At 39.4% G+C, this 17,878-nt stretch overlaps 2 protein-coding genes across 2 annotated transcripts in view; both read right to left on the bottom strand.

Annotated features, from left to right (window-relative positions):
* The window catches only part of slc35b2 (solute carrier family 35 member B2), an 8,795-nt gene extending 2,955 nt beyond the window's left edge, over nucleotides 1-5,840 (bottom strand). The window contains exons 1-3 of the mRNA XM_037685566.1: nucleotides 5,816-5,840; nucleotides 2,312-2,499; nucleotides 2,056-2,216 (exon numbers count right to left, since the gene is read on the bottom strand). Of these exons, the coding sequence (XP_037541494.1) occupies nucleotides 2,056-2,216; nucleotides 2,312-2,499; nucleotides 5,816-5,835 (369 nt within the window). The 5' untranslated portion in view covers nucleotides 5,836-5,840. The remainder of the gene's footprint in view (nucleotides 1-2,055; nucleotides 2,217-2,311; nucleotides 2,500-5,815) is intronic.
* A 6,506-nt stretch (nucleotides 5,841-12,346) lies between these two features.
* Nucleotides 12,347-17,878, bottom strand: part of nfkbie (nuclear factor of kappa light polypeptide gene enhancer in B-cells inhibitor, epsilon) — a 12,540-nt gene continuing 7,008 nt past the window's right edge. Inside the window, exons 3-6 of the mRNA XM_037685565.1 lie at nucleotides 17,044-17,254; nucleotides 16,572-16,660; nucleotides 14,088-14,336; nucleotides 12,347-12,598 (exon numbers count right to left, since the gene is read on the bottom strand). Of these exons, the coding sequence (XP_037541493.1) occupies nucleotides 12,518-12,598; nucleotides 14,088-14,336; nucleotides 16,572-16,660; nucleotides 17,044-17,254 (630 nt within the window). The 3' untranslated portion in view covers nucleotides 12,347-12,517. The remainder of the gene's footprint in view (nucleotides 12,599-14,087; nucleotides 14,337-16,571; nucleotides 16,661-17,043; nucleotides 17,255-17,878) is intronic.

Below are 17,878 nucleotides of genomic sequence, written 5' to 3'. Positions count from 1 at the left end.
CCCCCCCCCCGCTGCTCTTTGCCACCTGCAAACGCTCTTGGCCACGCCCACTTCTCCGCTCTGCACGGTGAACAGCTGATCAGCTGCAGCAGGAAGTTTCTCCTGCAGTATGGGCTGCACAAAGGTGCAGCAGGTGCTAAATAATTTAAAATAATTTATTTTATATTAAAATTCCATACTGATCATTTGTCAGTCAGTCAATTGTGTGTCATGTCCAATCTTGTTTTGAAAAATCGCGATAGAGCAAGTCCGCAGTAACCGAACTGCGAAGTAGTGAGGGACTACTGTTTGTTATAAAACTGTCCATGACAAATCTATATTATAAACCTTTACACTATTGTTAAATTTACATTACATGGTTTTACAGCAAAATGATGATATTCCAGCTTGAGGTGCCCCGTTTATAATAATAATAATAATAATAATAATAATGTCATCACAATGTCAGCACTGTATGTTTCCATACAATGGCGAAATTAGTCTCAGCATTTAACCCATCCACCACCAGGTGGTGCAGTGGGCAGCTATTGAAAGCCCCCGGGGGGCATTTTGGGGATGAGGTGTGCTGCCCAGAGACACCACATGATGTGCAGTGACTGGGGATCGAACCTGGGACTTTCGGGTCCCCAGCCGGCTGCCCTGCCTCTACACCATCTCGGTTTATCAAGAACAGGCTGTTGTTTGAACATTTGAAGTCTAGTAAAAATGAGCAAAATTGAAGAATTAATGCAACCCTAAAGATAAGTTTCGTTTTTAACACCTGCACCTGGTAATGACACGCTAATTTGTTTCCCAACAGTGCTTTTCCTGCATTGTTACCTACCACTGACAACCCTCCAAAAATATATACCGTACTTGCCGCCGTACACGTCGCACCACTGTATAAGTCGCATCAGTTAAAATACGTCTTATAAAGTGGAAAAAAACTAATACGTCTCATCTATTATGCATCACCGCTGACAACCTGGAAACGTGGGTCGGTGTTGTGCCAAAAACCGATTGGCTGCCAAATGGCGGCTGCGGGAGCACGCACGGAAGACTTTAAGAAGAATTTAACAAGATCAACACTTAAAAACAATTATTTGTTTGCTCGAAATTATATCAAAATTGTGTCTCAGTTTAACTTTTCCTTAATAAATGCACTTTGACAGTCAAATCAGCTGCATTTCAAAAATAGATTTGCGGACGCAAGAGCAGGCAGAGGAAGGACTTGCTGTGCATTTCTTCAAAATTTAACAACATAACCACCTAAAAACAATCATTAGTTTGCTTGACATTATATTAAAAGGTGTCTCAGTTTAACTTTTCCTTAATAAATGCACTTTAATGGTCAAATCAGCTGCGTTTCGCCAGGGTGGAGCGGTGAAATGAACCTTCACTTCACGGGCAACAGCTCAGGTGGACATTCGTACAGTCAGCATGCCAACTGCACGCTCCCTCAAAACTTGCAACATCTGTGGCTTCTTACTGTGCGGCAAAACTGCACATTTTTTGAGCGGCCATTTGTGGTCAGCCTAAAGCACACCTGCGCAAAAATCGTGCTGTCTAACCACCATGCCGCACCTGAGAGGTGGATGGATTTTCTCTGCAAAGGAGACGTGCTCACTAACACAGATTTACACAAATATGTGAACAATATTTCAGAGAAAAAGCCCGTTGTGTACATGTATTATGTGCATTTTTTGTCTTGAACCTTTTTGAATTTATTGTGTACATGGAAAACGTCTTAGATCTTTTTCAGCTCATGAAAAACAGGAGCAAAAGCAGGTGCTGCGTTTATATTTTTGTTCAGTATACATTTATTCTAGTGTATATTTGTTTTTCCATGAAGGTTGGAGCCACACCTCTGCTTAGGCTTAAATTCATAATAGATCTATGGATTTTTGCAGTAAGATCCAACTAGGGCGTCTTCAGAACTGACAAGGAGAATCAAAACAACCAGTTAACAGCTGTGCTTTTACACATCTGGCAAATATGCACAGCAAACACACAAAGCGGTCGTTATTCTTCTGAGTTATGTATTTAGTGGCTTTTGGTTCTGGGAGGATCCTCTACCTGAAGTCCTGCAGCACAGAAGATTAACTTTAAAGCGTGTTTGACTGATGAGCCTGATTCAACCTCGTTCCTGCTGGTAACGGATCCATCCTCCAGCAGGCCGGTTTTGTCCTCGCTGCCATGCACACACGTCTTTACGAGCGGATAGCACAGCCCGCTACCTGGGAGAGGGGAAACAAAAAGACGCGTGAGCTAGAGAGGGGCTCAAGTAGCAAGTTTCTACTCCAGAACGGTCTCAAGTTTCACAGATTCACACCTCTCTCTATGTAACTGGAGCGCTTAAAGTATCTAATGAGAAAGTAGCCGGGGACGACGATGGTGGCGTATCCCAGCATGTTGACGAGGAAGCGAAAGAACCAGACATCGCTCCAGCCATCCAGGAGTGAGGCCTCGTCTGCGGCCACAGTGGAGGGGAACAAAAGCAGCCCAAGTGCAGGCCAAACCCTGAAGGACAAAAAGATAATGTCACACAGAATCACAGTCAACTTACAGGAAACTTAAAATAAATGTGTCTTCTTCAGAGCAGCTTATGGAACCAATAAAAAGTTCAACTCCATCCCTTTCCAGTGTTTGTTCCTTCTCATCACACACGAAGGATTTAATTACATTAATTGTGATTAGGGTAACGGAGCAGACAGTGGAAGAATGAACATTAAGGAAAATAAATCATTTTTAGAGGTCAAAAAGTACTTTATCTGGTTGAAAATAAAGTACCTAATCCTCTGAGATTAAAAGGATTTTCAATAAAAGCAAATGTAAAAAAATAAAAAAATAAAAAGTCTCTTCAATAATTTCATCTTCCTAGAGGCACCAAGCTTTTTACAGATGTTGGTAAGGGCATGAAACAGTGTAAAACAAGGCACGATAATCATTTCATCCAAATCAAAGCGTTCCTTTTCAAAGTTTTTACATAAAAATAGCTTTATATTTGTGGGAACCTAAGAGTTAACGTCACAAATACTTTATTTTCTATTCAAATCAATCAGATGGAATCAACCCTGACTTAATGTGAGGTAAGTTGCATAACATGTTGCTAAAAGAGTGAGAAAGACTTTAGTTTCAGTGAATACCATAGTCCCAGATTACATCTTGAATTAGGTTGACTCCAAAAAGGTGTAAATATACATCCAAAGATTACTTCAAAATCTGCCCAGTGGTTTCTGAGATATTTTGCTATTGCTACTGACAAACACACACTAGGGCAAAAACATTATCACTCTCACCTTCGGGCGATAAAAACACCAAAACTCTTAAGACACTACTGCAAAGTTGAGGCAAGAAGTACCGAAGCAATTTATTATGTAGCATCTTTCAGTCTCTGTATTTGCAATAAGGAGTTTCATGTTTCCCCCCCTGAATTTTGGATAACAACAATTATTTACTGGGCAGAAATGTTGTTGTGAGATAAAGACAAAGTGCTATGTGTTGTCTTCATTGTATGTTCACATACAATGGCAAAATTAGTTCTCTGCATTTAACCCATTACACCTGGGATACACCCAGGTGGAGTAGTGGGCAGCTATGTGGGTGCCCGGGGAGCAACTGGGGATTGGGTGTCTTGCTCAGAGACACCACGACGTGTGGCTGGGGATCGAGTTTGAGACTTTTTGTTTCCGAGTTGGCTGCCCTGCCTCTACCCCATCTCTGCGAGATGTAGATGTGCTAGATCGGGGGTCTTCGGTCCATCTACAGCAGCTCTTTCAAGCTTTGAGCAAAACCAACATAAAACTGAATTTTATTGGCTGTTAAAACTAAAATAAAAAAGGGTCGTTTAAACAATCTTCCTGTCATTTTTTATTTGAAAACATGTGAATATGTGAACAATACAAAGAGTAACACATACTCACTTTATGATTTATCTCTTAAAAGTAGAATACTTAATTTTTCCACAATAAAAAAATAAAATCATAGGCCTGTATAGTTCATTGTTTAAAATTTTACAAAATTGTGAAAATCTGCATTTTTCTTTTCTTTCTTTACAAGAATCTGGACTTTTCTTTTTGTCTTAAAATGTACAAATATCAAACGTTAAAAACCATTTGATATTTTTAGTTTTATAAAGTTACTGTACTGGTCAGAAAAGCCCCCTCCAACAAACTTAAAAGTGGTCTACTGGCCACCAGTTGATCACAGTTGTACTACCAGACTGTTGTGGCTCCAGACACAACTTAGTGAACAAAGGGGCATAAATGTCTTTTGATCATAAAGGTTGCAGACCCCTGTGCTACACGTATCCTTAAGGAAAGAATTAAAGTGATACCTCAACAGTTTACACAAATTATAACACTAACCAGAAACAAAATAAAACAAAAACTCATGCAGGATTTTCCTAATTTTAATTTCAAGTTGAGTTAAATTTAAAAGTACATTCTTCTAGGACACATGTATCAAACTTGAGGCTCTCGAGCCAGACCTGGCTCTTGATACGGTTTTATCTGGCCTCCAAATATAAGACTTTAAATGTATTCAATCTGGCACTCCAGTCTGTGACAGACTCTCTAATGCTTTTGCTTAAAAACTGAGCCCATTTAGTGCAGTCTTCTCGTGACAGTTAACCAACTTTGAAGCGTAGAAAACAGTTTTAAAATGTTCCTGTATGATTTTGAGACCGACATAGAAAACGTAACAAAGAACATTAAATGAAACTGATCAAACTCTTGTTGTTAAAGTCGCAGCCAAGAAAATGTGTTGAGAGTCTGACCGGAGTCTGCTTGAATGTACCGATATTTTTCTGCATGTTCTTATTACAAAGTTAAGGTTTCTTTATCATTTGAATTGATGGAATGTAATAAAATGTGTTGCTAACAAAAACCCAATAACTTAAGTGTAAGGCAAATTAACGCGTCTTTTTAAATTGATCTTTATCTGTTTTTCAATAATGCGCATTTGATCTAAATTATACAGAATGTCATCGAGAATAAAAGTATTTGTATTTCTATATGAAAACGTTCATAGAAAATCTAAAACCAAGGCGAATTTATGCCGTTTTTCAATAAATATTGATTGAGACTGACCCTTGGCTAAGATCAAGTTTTTAATTTTGACCGAGTTTGACAGCCCGGCTCTAAAAATGAGTTTAGACGTCCATCCCTACAAACACGATTAAACTGTTGGACAAACCGTGATGATATAAAGTGGCCTACATGTCTAATGCCACTTGTTAAAATCATCTTATCAGCCAGGTGTGGCCCTCCTTGCTGAGACACACTGACTGCAGTGAGGCTGGGCCTCCTCCTCTCAGGGGGAGCCTGAACCAACACAGAGGCTCTTTGTGCTGCTGGGCCCTGGTCTACCCACAGCCCAGTCCAGCAGAACCTGGGATCTGATCAAGAAGCCTGATACATGGAGGACTGCACGGTCCTGATGGAGAAGGCTGCTCCACCACAGACAGAAAGAAATTCAGCCCTGTGTGACAGGAGACAATCAATAAAACTGTGATGGAGGAGCTCCTGGACACAGATCAGTTAATATCAGAGATTGGGAAAAACAAATAAGTGATGTAAAATAAAAACACTTAATACAGACACTGCTGCATGTGTTGCTCTCAAGTTTAAAACGGACAATCTGTGTATCTAACTAGGTATTTTTATTTAGCTAAACGTGTAAATACGTAACAAGAAAGGCCCGTACGAGTTTTCGCCTTGTACTTAAAAATTCAAACATCGCTTCCTGAATTTATTATCTTTACCAGCGATGTCGAAATGAAACTTTAAGCAGCTAAACTCGTCTTATCGCGACATGCTTGGCTGGGATACGTTACCTCCGTGAGAAAGAAGGCATTTTCCCCACACTATGGCCGACAGCAGGCGCAGCGCTCCACGCCGACACTCAAACGTCTCCGCGGTGACACAGCATGAAGCCGCTCGGAACAGACCGGTCAGGTGTTTGAAAGAATGCGGCCTGTGTGCTTCAGGCTGGCCCGTGTGTTTTAGACCTGTTTTTTTCCACTTATCGTCCACAGCCGATGTGTTCACTTGAACCGGAAAGCTCTCCTCCTCTTTTTTTTTTTTTTCAATGAACCACCAGTGGGATGCCAGAGAGAGAAAAAAAAGAAACGGCGCCTTCGTGACGACACTGCCCCTAACGGTGAGGAGGAGTAACTGCAAGTCAATATGATTTGCCTGTTGGGAACAGAGGGAAAACTCAAGTTTAAAAAAAGTCCATGCTCAGTAATCCAGATATACAATCCAACAATATTTAGTCAGGTCATCTGGACAGTTTCTTTTTTTTTTTTTTTTTTTTTTTCTGAAACATTTCACCTTCTATCCGGAAGGCTTCATCAGTCAAGGAAACACTCAACACAAAACTGATTCTTCCCCCAAACAGCTTACTCCAAAAGTGGAACAAACCAGTTATGTTGGTGCTAAGATGGTAGAGAGAGAGGGCACGGTGGCGCAACTGGTAGAGCCGCTGGTTCAAATCCCGGTCTGGGGGCCTTTCTGGGTGGAGTTTGCATGTTCTCTCCGTGCATGCGTGGGTTTTCTCCGAGTACTCCGGTTTCCTCCCACAGACCAAAAACATGCATGTTAGGCTGACTGGCACCTTGTCCCTGGGTGAGAGTGAATGTTTGTCTCGTTTGTCTCTATGTGGCCCTGTGATGGACTTGTGGCCTGTCCAGGGTGTACCCCGCCCCTCGCACAGTGATTGCTGGACATGGGCACAGGTGACCCCCATGACCCAAAATGGAAGAAGCGGGTAAAAGATACTGGATGGATGGATGGATGTATATATATATATATATATATATATGTGTGTGTGTGTGTGTGTGTGTGTGTGTGTGTATAGAGAGAGAGAAAGAGAGATTTGTCATAATCCTGTGTATACATAGTTTTGTTCCACCTCATGTACCACATGTGATGTGGATGACAATAAAGAAATCTTGACCTTGATAAACTTTATAAATTCGTAAAATAGCATGTTATAATGGTTAATGTTATAGTCAGGGAGTTAAAAATAATAAGAAAAAAATGTTGATGTCATGAGCAGGCCTGTCGCAATAAATCAATTAATCGCATGATAAATGAAAATTAACAACCTCATTTTCATTTATCGACTTTATCGTTTCATCGTTTCTTTTTCTACTACTAAGCTGAGAAGCTAAGTTGTTTACTGATATTTTATTAAAAGCTTTATGTGAAAAATGCTATGCTAAAGAGCTCAAACCACACCGAGCGCCCACCATTTTGAGAACCGAAGAGATACAGCCCATGTCACATCAAGGGGCCTCCCTCCCATGTTTCTTAAAGAGTCACGAGGCTAACTCCCTCACTATCCATCCTTTGGTTCAAACAGTCTTATACTGCAATCTGGTGGTCGAAAAAAAGATACTACATGCAAAACAAATTAAACATTTCTTATTTAATTTGACAATAATTACTAATTATTGTCAAATTTCAAACAATATTATTGTTTATTGCAATACTTTCTGAGACAATTAATTGCCCTGCAGAATTTGTTATCGTGACAGGCCTAGTCATGAGAAGAAAACTATAGAGCTGGGTTTTTTTTTAAAGAAAAAAACCTAATAATGTGATTAGTTTTAATATAAAACGAGAGAAATTGCATTTTTAATTACAATGGAGTTTGAATGCCGAGTGGCTGCTTAAAGCTAAAAATAATAAAATGCTACTAAAAGTATCAAAAGGCTAGCCAGAATGAAAAAAATGGCAAAATCTTAACTAAAAAACAAAAAGTAGCAAAATCATAACTAAAAGTTAAATATAGCAAAAAGCTAAATAAAAACTAAAAATAAGTTTTCAAATTAAAAAAAGCTAAATGTATCAAAAGCCTAGCTATAAAATAAAAGTAGCAAAAAGCTATCCCAATCTTAAAACTAGCAAAATAATAGCTAAAATAAAAAGTGGGAAAAAGACTGCTTTCAAGATAAGCTGTGATAAGTTACTGTTGTTATTGTTGTCTGTACCTTATAGAGACTAGCCTGTATAAATAAAGGTTGTATGATGAGCTAGAAGCTAAATGTAGCAAAAAGCTGGTTGAAAGCAGCAAAAGGCCAACTAAATATAGCAGAACAGTAGCTAAAAGCAGCAAAAAGCCAACTAAATATAGCAGAACAGTAGCGAAAAGCAGCAAAAAGGTTAACTAAATGTTCCACAACAGCTAAAGCAGCAAAAGTCTTGCTAGAAACTAAAACGTAAAAGCCTAGCTAAAAATAAACGAAGCTAGAAGTAGCAAAAAGCTAACTAAATGTTAAAACTAGGAAAATCCTAACTCAAAGCTAAAATTAGTAAAAAGCTGTCGTAAAGTTAAAACTAACAAAAAAGTCTGGCAGAAAGTAGCAAAAGGCCAGGTGGAAGCTGAAGGTAGAAAAGACTGGTTAAAAATTAAGAGTTTAAGAAGACAAAAAATAAAGCAAGTACCCTGAAGCAGATTTCAAGGAGAGCAATATTTTTGAAGGAATTGGGGGAAAAAAATTGTAGTATTCTATGGGACTTTTTTTGTAAACAAAGTTATTTATTCTGAAAAGAATAAAAGTTACAAAAAACATGAAGTCATTCACATCCATCTCTTGAACGAGTTGAATGTTTTGATACTTGAATAACTAAAGTAGCACATTTGCTAAAATAGATATATTGCAAAGAAAGTACAGACAAAAACGTGAAACAATGGTGCAAATGCTATAATACCAGTCATGGTTTGATCTCTGCAGGTAGGAGAGCCATAATGTCACAGAGATCACATACCACGTATGAGTTTGACCATGTAAAAATTTAAAAAAGGCTTAGTATTATTCCAAAGTTTACATGTTATTTTACATTGATTGTAAAAAAAAAAAAAATCCATGTATTTTTTACATCAATGTATATGACCCCCCCCCCCCCTCCCAATATTGAACGTTTTCTTCATCTGAAAATCAATAAGTTGGAGCTTTTGTTTTTTATAGATATAATTTCTTTGTGAGTTCAGCTCGATTAAAGGCTGGGGGTGGTCATATGAATTCCTGCAGCTCTGTGTAACAGAACAACCAAACATTTTCCAAGAGTGCATCAATAAAAGAACATTTCGAGGGCGGATCTCAGATGGTCGAGAGGTCAGGAGGTGGGCGGAAATAAAGGCGGGCAAGCAGAATTACTCAACTCTGATCTGATAAAGTGGAATGTTTTTCCATCTCAAATCAGTCTCATTTTCTTTATGAATTACACACTTTAGAAATGTAGGCATCTCATAACAACATGCCCATCTTGTGCTTTTGTCTGTGTTTTCAGTGACCTCAGAAAACCAGAATGTTTGAAACAAAGCACTGTGAGAATATTTAACATGAAGTTTACCTTTGTTGGACTTGCTTGTATCAAAGATTTCAAAGAACATATTTCCACCTATAAGAATGTGAGCATCTAGCATTAGAGTGTTCAAATGATTCATAGTTTAGAAAAAATACACGCACAGTGCTTCAGCTTTTAATAACTAAACTGACACAAGAGATTTATGACAAAATACCAAATAGTAGTTTATATTTAACAACACATTACATGTAATTTACACAACACGTGTTTAACAACACATCTCCCCCCTCTCTCTCACACACACAAACAAATGCAGTACTTTTTTTGTATAGCAACTCATAATACAGCCCCGTACAAAGTGAGTAGGTACCTGGTGCGTACAGAGTATTATGAAGTGATTTGTTACCCTGTACTTACAGGCTACTTAGCAGGTAAGAACCTATATGTAGCCTGTAAGCTTGTACTTACCTCCATAACAGGTACTTACTTACCTGCTATGTAGCCTGTAAGTACAGAGTAACAAGTCACCTCATATTACATCCCATATTACAGTCCAGTCCCCGTAGGTACCAGAAATGAACCAGGTACATAGCCTGTAAATACCAGGTTAGATTCATGGCCAGTAAATACTAGGTGCGTAACAGGCAAACACCACGTACATAGCCTGCAAGTATAAGGTATGTAGCCTGTAACTACCAGATAATTAACCAGTAAGTACCAGGTAAGTAACCAGTAAGTACCACATATAGCCTGTATCAGGTAAATAACCTGGTGTAGCCTATAAGTACCAGGTAAGTAACCAGTAAGTAACAGCCAGGTATGTAGTCTGTAAGTACCAGGTAAGTAACCAGTAAGTATTTATTAAACTTTATTTAACCAGACAAATCCCATTGAGATCACAGATCTCTTTTGCAAGGGAGGCATGGACCTGAAGGCAGCCTAACATGCATGTTTCTGGACCGGAGTGAACCCACGCAAGCACGAGAAGAACATGCAAACTCCACACAGAAAGACTCCAGGTCCAACCAGGGATTGAACCCAGGACCTTCTTGCTGTGAGGCAACAGTGCTAACCACTGAGCTGTCGTGCTGCCATATAAGTACCAGGTAAGTAACAAGTAAGTACCAGGTAAGTAACAGATAGTGTAGTCTGTAAGTACCAGGTAAGTAACTAGTAATTACCAGGTAAGTAAGAGATATGTAGCCTAAGTACCAGGTAGTTACCAGTAAATACCAAAACACCAGGTAAGTAACAAATATGTAGCCTGTAAGTACTAGGTAAGTTACCAGTAAACACCATGTATGTAGCCTTTAAGTACAGGGCAAAAAGTCCCTTTTTAGTGCAGCCCAGTCCCTGTAGTAGGTACCAGGTTTGTGCCTGGTAAGTACTGACTGTATTTTGTTACTACAAACTTTTATTTTCTAAATAACAATAAAATAAATTTTATGAGTAAGGCTGACTTTAATTTTTAAAACCCAGAATATTTTTGAAGGCCACACATATCTAGTTTGATTGTACTGATTTTTAACATAAATTATTAGCTGGTCCAATGAAAACGTCTGAACTGATCAGTCGTATAAAGATTTTCTGTCTTTATAGATAATGAAGTCCGAGGAAAACCGTGGGAGGTGCAGAGTTCATTCTTTTCAAAGAAAACCTGTGACATTAGGTGGGAGATGAGTCTCTATGGAGCTAGCCTATTATTAGAGCAACAGTAAGTAAAACTACAAAGTAAAATCCCTGAAACATTTTCAACTTTTCATTGCCGCTGGCACAAACATGACCTATAGTTCACATAACACAGATAACTTCAGGATTTCCCAGTTCACAGTTGAATGGGGAAGTGGGTACGGTTTCATAACTCCTTCTTCCAGCGGTTTACCAAAGAAACAAGACCATTTCGTGTCTCTTATCAAACGTTTTGCACACAAAACTGCTTTTATAAAATTTAGACCCGTTTTAAATTAGTAAAGAGTCATTTTAGCTCATAAACCTTAATGAGCATTCTGTAATGTGAACCAGTTTTACTGATGGTGTGTTCAAATACGATCCAGGTTGGTGGAATTTCCAGCCGCTCGACTCATTGTGTTGCAGAGGCCATGAGGAAGAAGACACTTGTGATAAAACAACAAAAAACACCTTGCATAAGTACCTGCCAGGAAACAAAAAGGACTTTGTCATCCAGATCTCACAAACACACAGAAGTGGTTAACTGAACAGAAAATGCACGTTTGAAATTATCCACATAAAGCCTGCAAGAGCTAAATGATCTTCCCTCAGATGGAATCTAAAATCATTTTACATTGCGTGGAAAAGTTTACATTATTTTTATTAAATCTGGACTTTCCACTGTAGAACAGAAAGATCCTGCAGCTCTGGGTGTGCACAAACACCAGTGCCAAAATAAATAAATTAAATAAAACTATTAAACTCAAACTTCCTTCTCCCATGGAAAAAAAAAAAAGAGCACAATGAAAATGTTTTTCTTTTGTTTTATTAAAAAATAGATGAACTGCTTATTTTAACTAGAAAGCCCAGTGTAATTACACACAAAAGAACATCAGATGCTTTCTGCAGATAAAGAAGAGACGAGATAAATAAGGAAAAAAAGCTGCTTTTTGTGTAATATGTTACATTTCTGTACTGGTTATTAACTTTTTAACAGAAGAAGGGATGCATTTATATTGCAAAATGAACATTTTTCAGTTTTAAGAGGAAAATAAACTTTTTAAAGAATGCCTGTTGTTGCATTTTTAAATAAAAACGTATCTGGACATGACAAACATGGTTGCGTTTCCAGAGTTTAAAAATGATCACAAAGGCAACGATAGAGTTAAGAAATGTACGTAAAACTAAGTCAATTTTTAAAAGGAGGTAGAATTTTTCAACATGTTATTAAAACGTTTGGCACTAGCAGTGAGGGGGCAATTTATAACTGAACACAACCCCCAATTTATTCTTATTTATTTTTTGGTCAGTGTTGAATTACGCATAATCACTCAGTTTGTGAGGAAAAAAAACAACAACAAAAAACAGGATTAATGTGAGGCATATATTACACTGGATTTCAGAATAAAATATACAAAGGCACTATTTAATGAAAGCTCAAAACCAGTTACTACTTCAATCAAACGTTCCAGCTCTGCAGAGGCTTCGCACAAAATTGAAAACTGTCTTTTTTATTTTCTTTTTTGTTTGTTTGTTTATTTTCATCCTGTGATTCAGCTCAAAACTTCATGCCGCCCACTGATCACTGCTCTTCCAGAGATCTGGAGGTCATCAAAAGGAAACAGGGCCAGAATCTGAAAGAAAGACACAAAAAAAACATGCATGGTCAAACTGAGAAACCATTTTAGCACACAACAAGATATGGACACTAATTCTGTTTGAATTTTATATTTCGGTCAGCCGCGCAGAGTCTGCCCCCCCTCAGAGACAGGCAGACTGAGCCGGGGTCGAGTTGCCTGTTTTGGGTTGAGCAAAGAGCAGCGCCTCGCTGAGATGGTGTAGAAATCACGCTAATGCTAAGACGAGCTAAACGCTGTCAACATGAACCCAGGAAACCTTTTAACTGAAGATAACTAGTTTTACACGACATCATCTTTCTGTGTTCATAAACTACAGAGTTATGTACTGTATTTTTCAGATTATAAGGCGCATTAAGCGAAACAAGTTCATTTTGACAGATTTTTGAGCGCCGTGTTCCACGTAAAATCAGTTCTAGGTCAATAAGCACAACCAGAATTAATACATAAGGTACACCTGATTATAAGGCTCACTGTTGATTTTTGAGAAAATTAAAGGATTTTAAGTGCCTTATAGTCTGAAAAATATGATACAATGCTTTTGTTAAACAATGTTTGGACTTTGGGCGGCACGGTGGCACAGTTGGTAGCACTGCTGCCTCTCAGCAAGAAGGTCGCCGGATCGAATCCTGGCAGGGGACCTGTCTGGGTGGAGTTTGCATGTTCTCTCCGTGCATGCGTGGGCTTTCTCCAGGTACTCCAGTTTCCCCCCACAGAACAAAAACATGCATGTTAGGCTGATTGGTAACTCTAAATTGTCCCTAGGTGTCGTTTGTCTCTATGTGTCCCTGTGATGGACTGGAGACCTTGTCCCCCGCCTCTCACACAGTGACTGCTGGGTATGGGCACCAGTGACCCCACATGACCCAAAAAGGAAGAAGTGGGTAAAGATAATGGATGGATGTTTGGACTTTCAACACGCTAAAAAGTTAATTCATGCATTTAATCTGGACTGAGGCAAATACAAAATGTTCTTGTAGTTTGATAGATCAAGGTTTGAAATTCCATTTTTGTAAACCCTGAACGTCTTGTTAAAGTTTGGAGTTCTCACAGCTTTATCAGAGAAGGTCTTGCTTCTTTCCTTCACAACAAGACGAGATCAAATTCGGCTCCGTAGCGAAAAAGCAACCGAGCCCGCAACACCTGGCACCAAAAAATGTTCCACAGTTCTCTCAACACGGCAAGAACCTTCTGTGAGATTTTCTCTATATTAATGAAGAGCTGAGATGATTCGTTTTCCTCTCTTTAAATTTAAACTCCTACTTTTTTTTAGAATGAAGTCAGTATGAAAAGATAAAAAGCCAAAACATAAAAAAAAATTACCGTGATATAAATTCCTGACAGCAGGAAGGTGTTTTTAAATGCAAGATAAAATAACAGCACGTTTGAACATGCCAAATCCGCTTATGAAAGTCTACAAATATAATTTTTTGTCGCATTTTTTATGAACTTTGTTGGCCCTTCGCCATCAGTAAAAAGTGCTTACGTCATCGTTGCCGTCAGCCAGATCCAGCGCCGTCTCGTCCTCCATGTTCCGCAGCATCTTGTCGGCGCCAAACTGGCAGAGGAGGTTGGCGATGGCGATGTCCTGCCTCCCCACGGCGAGGTGCAGCGGCGTGCAGCCGTTGTACATGGCAGCGTCCACATCGGCGCCGCTGCTGAGCAGCAGCTTCACTGACTGGATGTCGCGCAGCTCCACGGCGAGGTGAAGAGCCGTTTTGCCGCTGGTTCCTTCCTGCAACGGGAAGAGATGAAAAACAATTAACCAGTGATTTCTAAGGTTTGTAAGTAAATTGTTTGGCTTCTGATTGTACATAAAAGCTTTTACTAAGTGTATAATTGCGAGTGTGGATAAACAAGCTCATGGTTTAATAATTCGGTACGCTGCATGTGAGGCAGAGCGTCAAGTTGGGAGAGTGATGTGAGCAGAGAGGAATGTCTGAGGTAGTTATGAGACTGACAGCCATGTTCCCTTCCATCAATAGAAAGTTAAGAGCCGTAGGCAGCCGGACTAATCATAACTCAAATCTAATTATGTCTCCCTGAATTCTGCGGGAAGCCCTGAGCTCAGCTCGTATCACCATCAACGTTGCACAGGTGCAGGAGGTTTATAAACAGGAACTCAGCGTGAGAAAACAAGCAGTAAATAAAGTTTCCAGAGGACAGATGTGACATTACTGAATTAAATACACACTATTAAAGTGTGAGGGAGTGGAAATACAAAAAAAAGTAATTATTCTGATGTTTAAGATGTTTCGCTTCCAATCCAGGAGACTTTATCAAATCTAAAATGTCTGGAGTGCAGTTTGAACCGATAGCCACCAGCGGTGTCTACAGTAGTCTCTCGTTTATCGTGGGGGATCTGTACCCTGAAACCCCGCGATAAATGAACCGTCAAGTAGGAATAGTAGTACAAGCAGGGGTTTTTCAAAATAAGAGTGGACATGACACACAATTGGTTGATTGATGGATGAGCTGCATGATCGGCATGCTATTTTTAATTTAAAATGAATTATTTTAAATTATTTAGCACCTGCTGCACATTTGTGCAGCCCAGAGCAGCGTAAAAAGCTTCCTCCTGCACCTTTGTGCAGCTCATACTGCAGGTCCTGCAGTATGAGCTGCACAAAGGTGCAGCAGGTGCTAAATAATTTAAAATAATTTATTTTAAATAAAAAATTCCATGCCGATCGAGCAGCTCATCCATCAATCAACCAATTGTGCGTCATGTCCACTCTTATTTTGAAAAACCGTGATAGAGCAAGTACGCAATAAACGAATTGTGAAGTAGCGAGGGACTACTGTATTAGCAAAATATCTCTTGAACCACTGGACGAATCAATGATACAACAACTAATTAACTATTTCAGGCTCAACAGATGCCAGGAAACAAAATGGAACTGCTACTTTGCGGTTCAACTTATGCAGACTCGCTCTTTCGCAGTTTTTCAAAGTAAGATTGTAAACGACCAAAAACAAACAAACAAAAAAAATAAAGATTGTACACGACACACGACTGTCAACTTTAATATTACTCATAAGATTGGGACAGTACAGGATAGAGTAAAACGTTAATGAAAAAATTGCTTTGGATAGGCGCCACCATTTTGTAGTTTTCTTTCAATAAGCCTACACTGTATTGCCAGTCAAAGGGACTACATTACCCAGACGTCAACAGTGCTACCAGCTGTTGCTTTCTGCTGAAATGGAGGGAAAGTTTTGATCCGATCCAAAAAAGTTTGGTCCTTATTCAGTGACTTTGTTGCTCAGTGGATGCAGAGGGCCGTACGGAACCGACTGGGAACTGGACCAGAACCAGACTTCCAGCCTCATCGGTCAATCTGAGAACTGCTTGCGGCCCATGAGGCCTCTCAAGTGAGGAGGAGTTGCTTGGAGGTCCGGTGTTTTCTCCAGAGCTCACCGGGACTTTTTTCATCCGGATTTGTACTCGATCGGGACCATTGTGTGGTTTTGTGCTGGCTACCCGAAGGTCCAGCTCTTTCTAAAAGTGTCTTGGTGCTCAACGTCTGCAGAGAGCCGACCAGAACCTGACCAAGGCTGGTTAGTACCCATATAACATGTTGCAGTACTGTGCAGTACAGAAATACGTATGTTGTTAAAATTACGTAGGTTTAAGAGTTTAGAACATTGTAAGAGCGTGGGAAGGGTTTATAAAGCCTTAATAAGGAGATCTTGCATCAAGTCATTTACAAGGTTTGACCTAAACACTTCTGCATCCATCACTTCTCAGTTTAAAATGATTTTAGTTAAAAACTGACATCGTATTTTTCCAGTTTTAAGACGACTGCTGATAATCAAAGTTTAGTTTTTTTTTTAAAGTTCCAGACTGAATATTTGAAGACAAAAATCTGCTTTCTACACTTCCGGTGGAAAAATTTCAGTTTATGGTTTCAGCTTTTAAGCTCAGTCGTGAAGACGTGAGATGCGCTGCAGAAATTCGCAGACTAACCTGGATATTAAGATCCGCTCCCTTTTTCATCAAAAGATTCATGATTTGATGTTGCCGGTTCAGTGCGGCCAGGTGAAGACAGGCAAGACCTGCGAGGAAAACAATCTTCTTGTTTGAAATATGCAACACAGGGCCCACAAAACTTGTAACAGGTGGACCGTAAAACTAAAAGACAACACTAAACTGGTGAGGTTTTGTTGCACATATCAAACCAAAACTAGAATTTACAAAAAAAGAAGAGTTAAAAAAAAAAAACTGCTGCAAAAATTTGCATCTACTGAAAATGCCACTTCAAGCTTACATTTTAAAATGCATGGCTTAAATGCAAACACGTTTGTCCCTAAAGCTAAATGTGTTCACGATTACAATAACTGAGTGGTTTCCTTTATTACACAAGTACTTCAACAGGAGATTATTTAAAAGAAGACACAAAATAAAATGACGATTACAGCACCGTCATAATTCTTCTCACCTCTCCAGTTCTGGATCTCGAGGACCGGCACCAGAACGCTTGGAGGGAGATCTCTGGTCATTTCGGTGGCGCAGTCCGTCCGTCCGTGCTGGCAGGCGGCGTGCAGCGCTGTGTTCCCGTCCTGGTCCTGCAGCTCCAGGCTGGCCCCCTTCTCCAGCAGGCCCTTCACCACGTCCGTCAGGTTCAGGTAGGTGGCCAGGTGCAACGGACTCTAAACGTGCCGCCAACAAATAAGGATGTTCAGTTAAAGCTCTTTAATCCAGGGGCTCTCAAACTTTTTGGGTTCAGGGACCCCCTCATATCACTCATGTTTATTCAATAATTTTCTTCAATTTGTTTCTTTAATGCAATGGAAATATTTATGTAACAAATACTTAAGACCTGTTCTTTAATAGTGTCAGTACAATTTTTATACTTTTAAACATGGGCTATTCTTCATTCAAGACACACTTAAATTAATAATTTTTAATTTCAACGTCCAAAAATTACTGTTTTGAGAAAATTGTCAAAAACTATTTTAAAACTTTGAACATAAATGTATCGCCACTTCTTCAAATTATTACAGAAAACTTATATAAAACTGAACAGAATAATAATAGCAGCATACCATACCAAGTAACAGGGATTAATTTATAAATCGATTGATGCTGGAATGCAAACGCAACAAGCAGGCGGCAGGAGGGGCGGGGCAGCAGGAGGGGCGGGGCCTGGGGGCTCCTCCCTCTGAAATTTTTGAATAAAGTCAATGCAATTTCCTGCATTTTAACAGGTTGTTAAAATGCAGTAAGTTGCATTGACTTTATTCAAAAATTTCAGAGGGAGGAGCCCCCAGGCC

The sequence above is a fragment of the Nematolebias whitei genome, chromosome 12 (assembly GCF_014905685.2).
Source record: "Nematolebias whitei isolate Nwh7 chromosome 12, NemWhi1, whole genome shotgun sequence".
In the NCBI taxonomy this organism is placed as follows: domain Eukaryota; kingdom Metazoa; phylum Chordata; class Actinopteri; order Cyprinodontiformes; family Rivulidae; genus Nematolebias; species Nematolebias whitei.
This window is presented reverse-complemented; position numbering and strand designations above follow the sequence as displayed.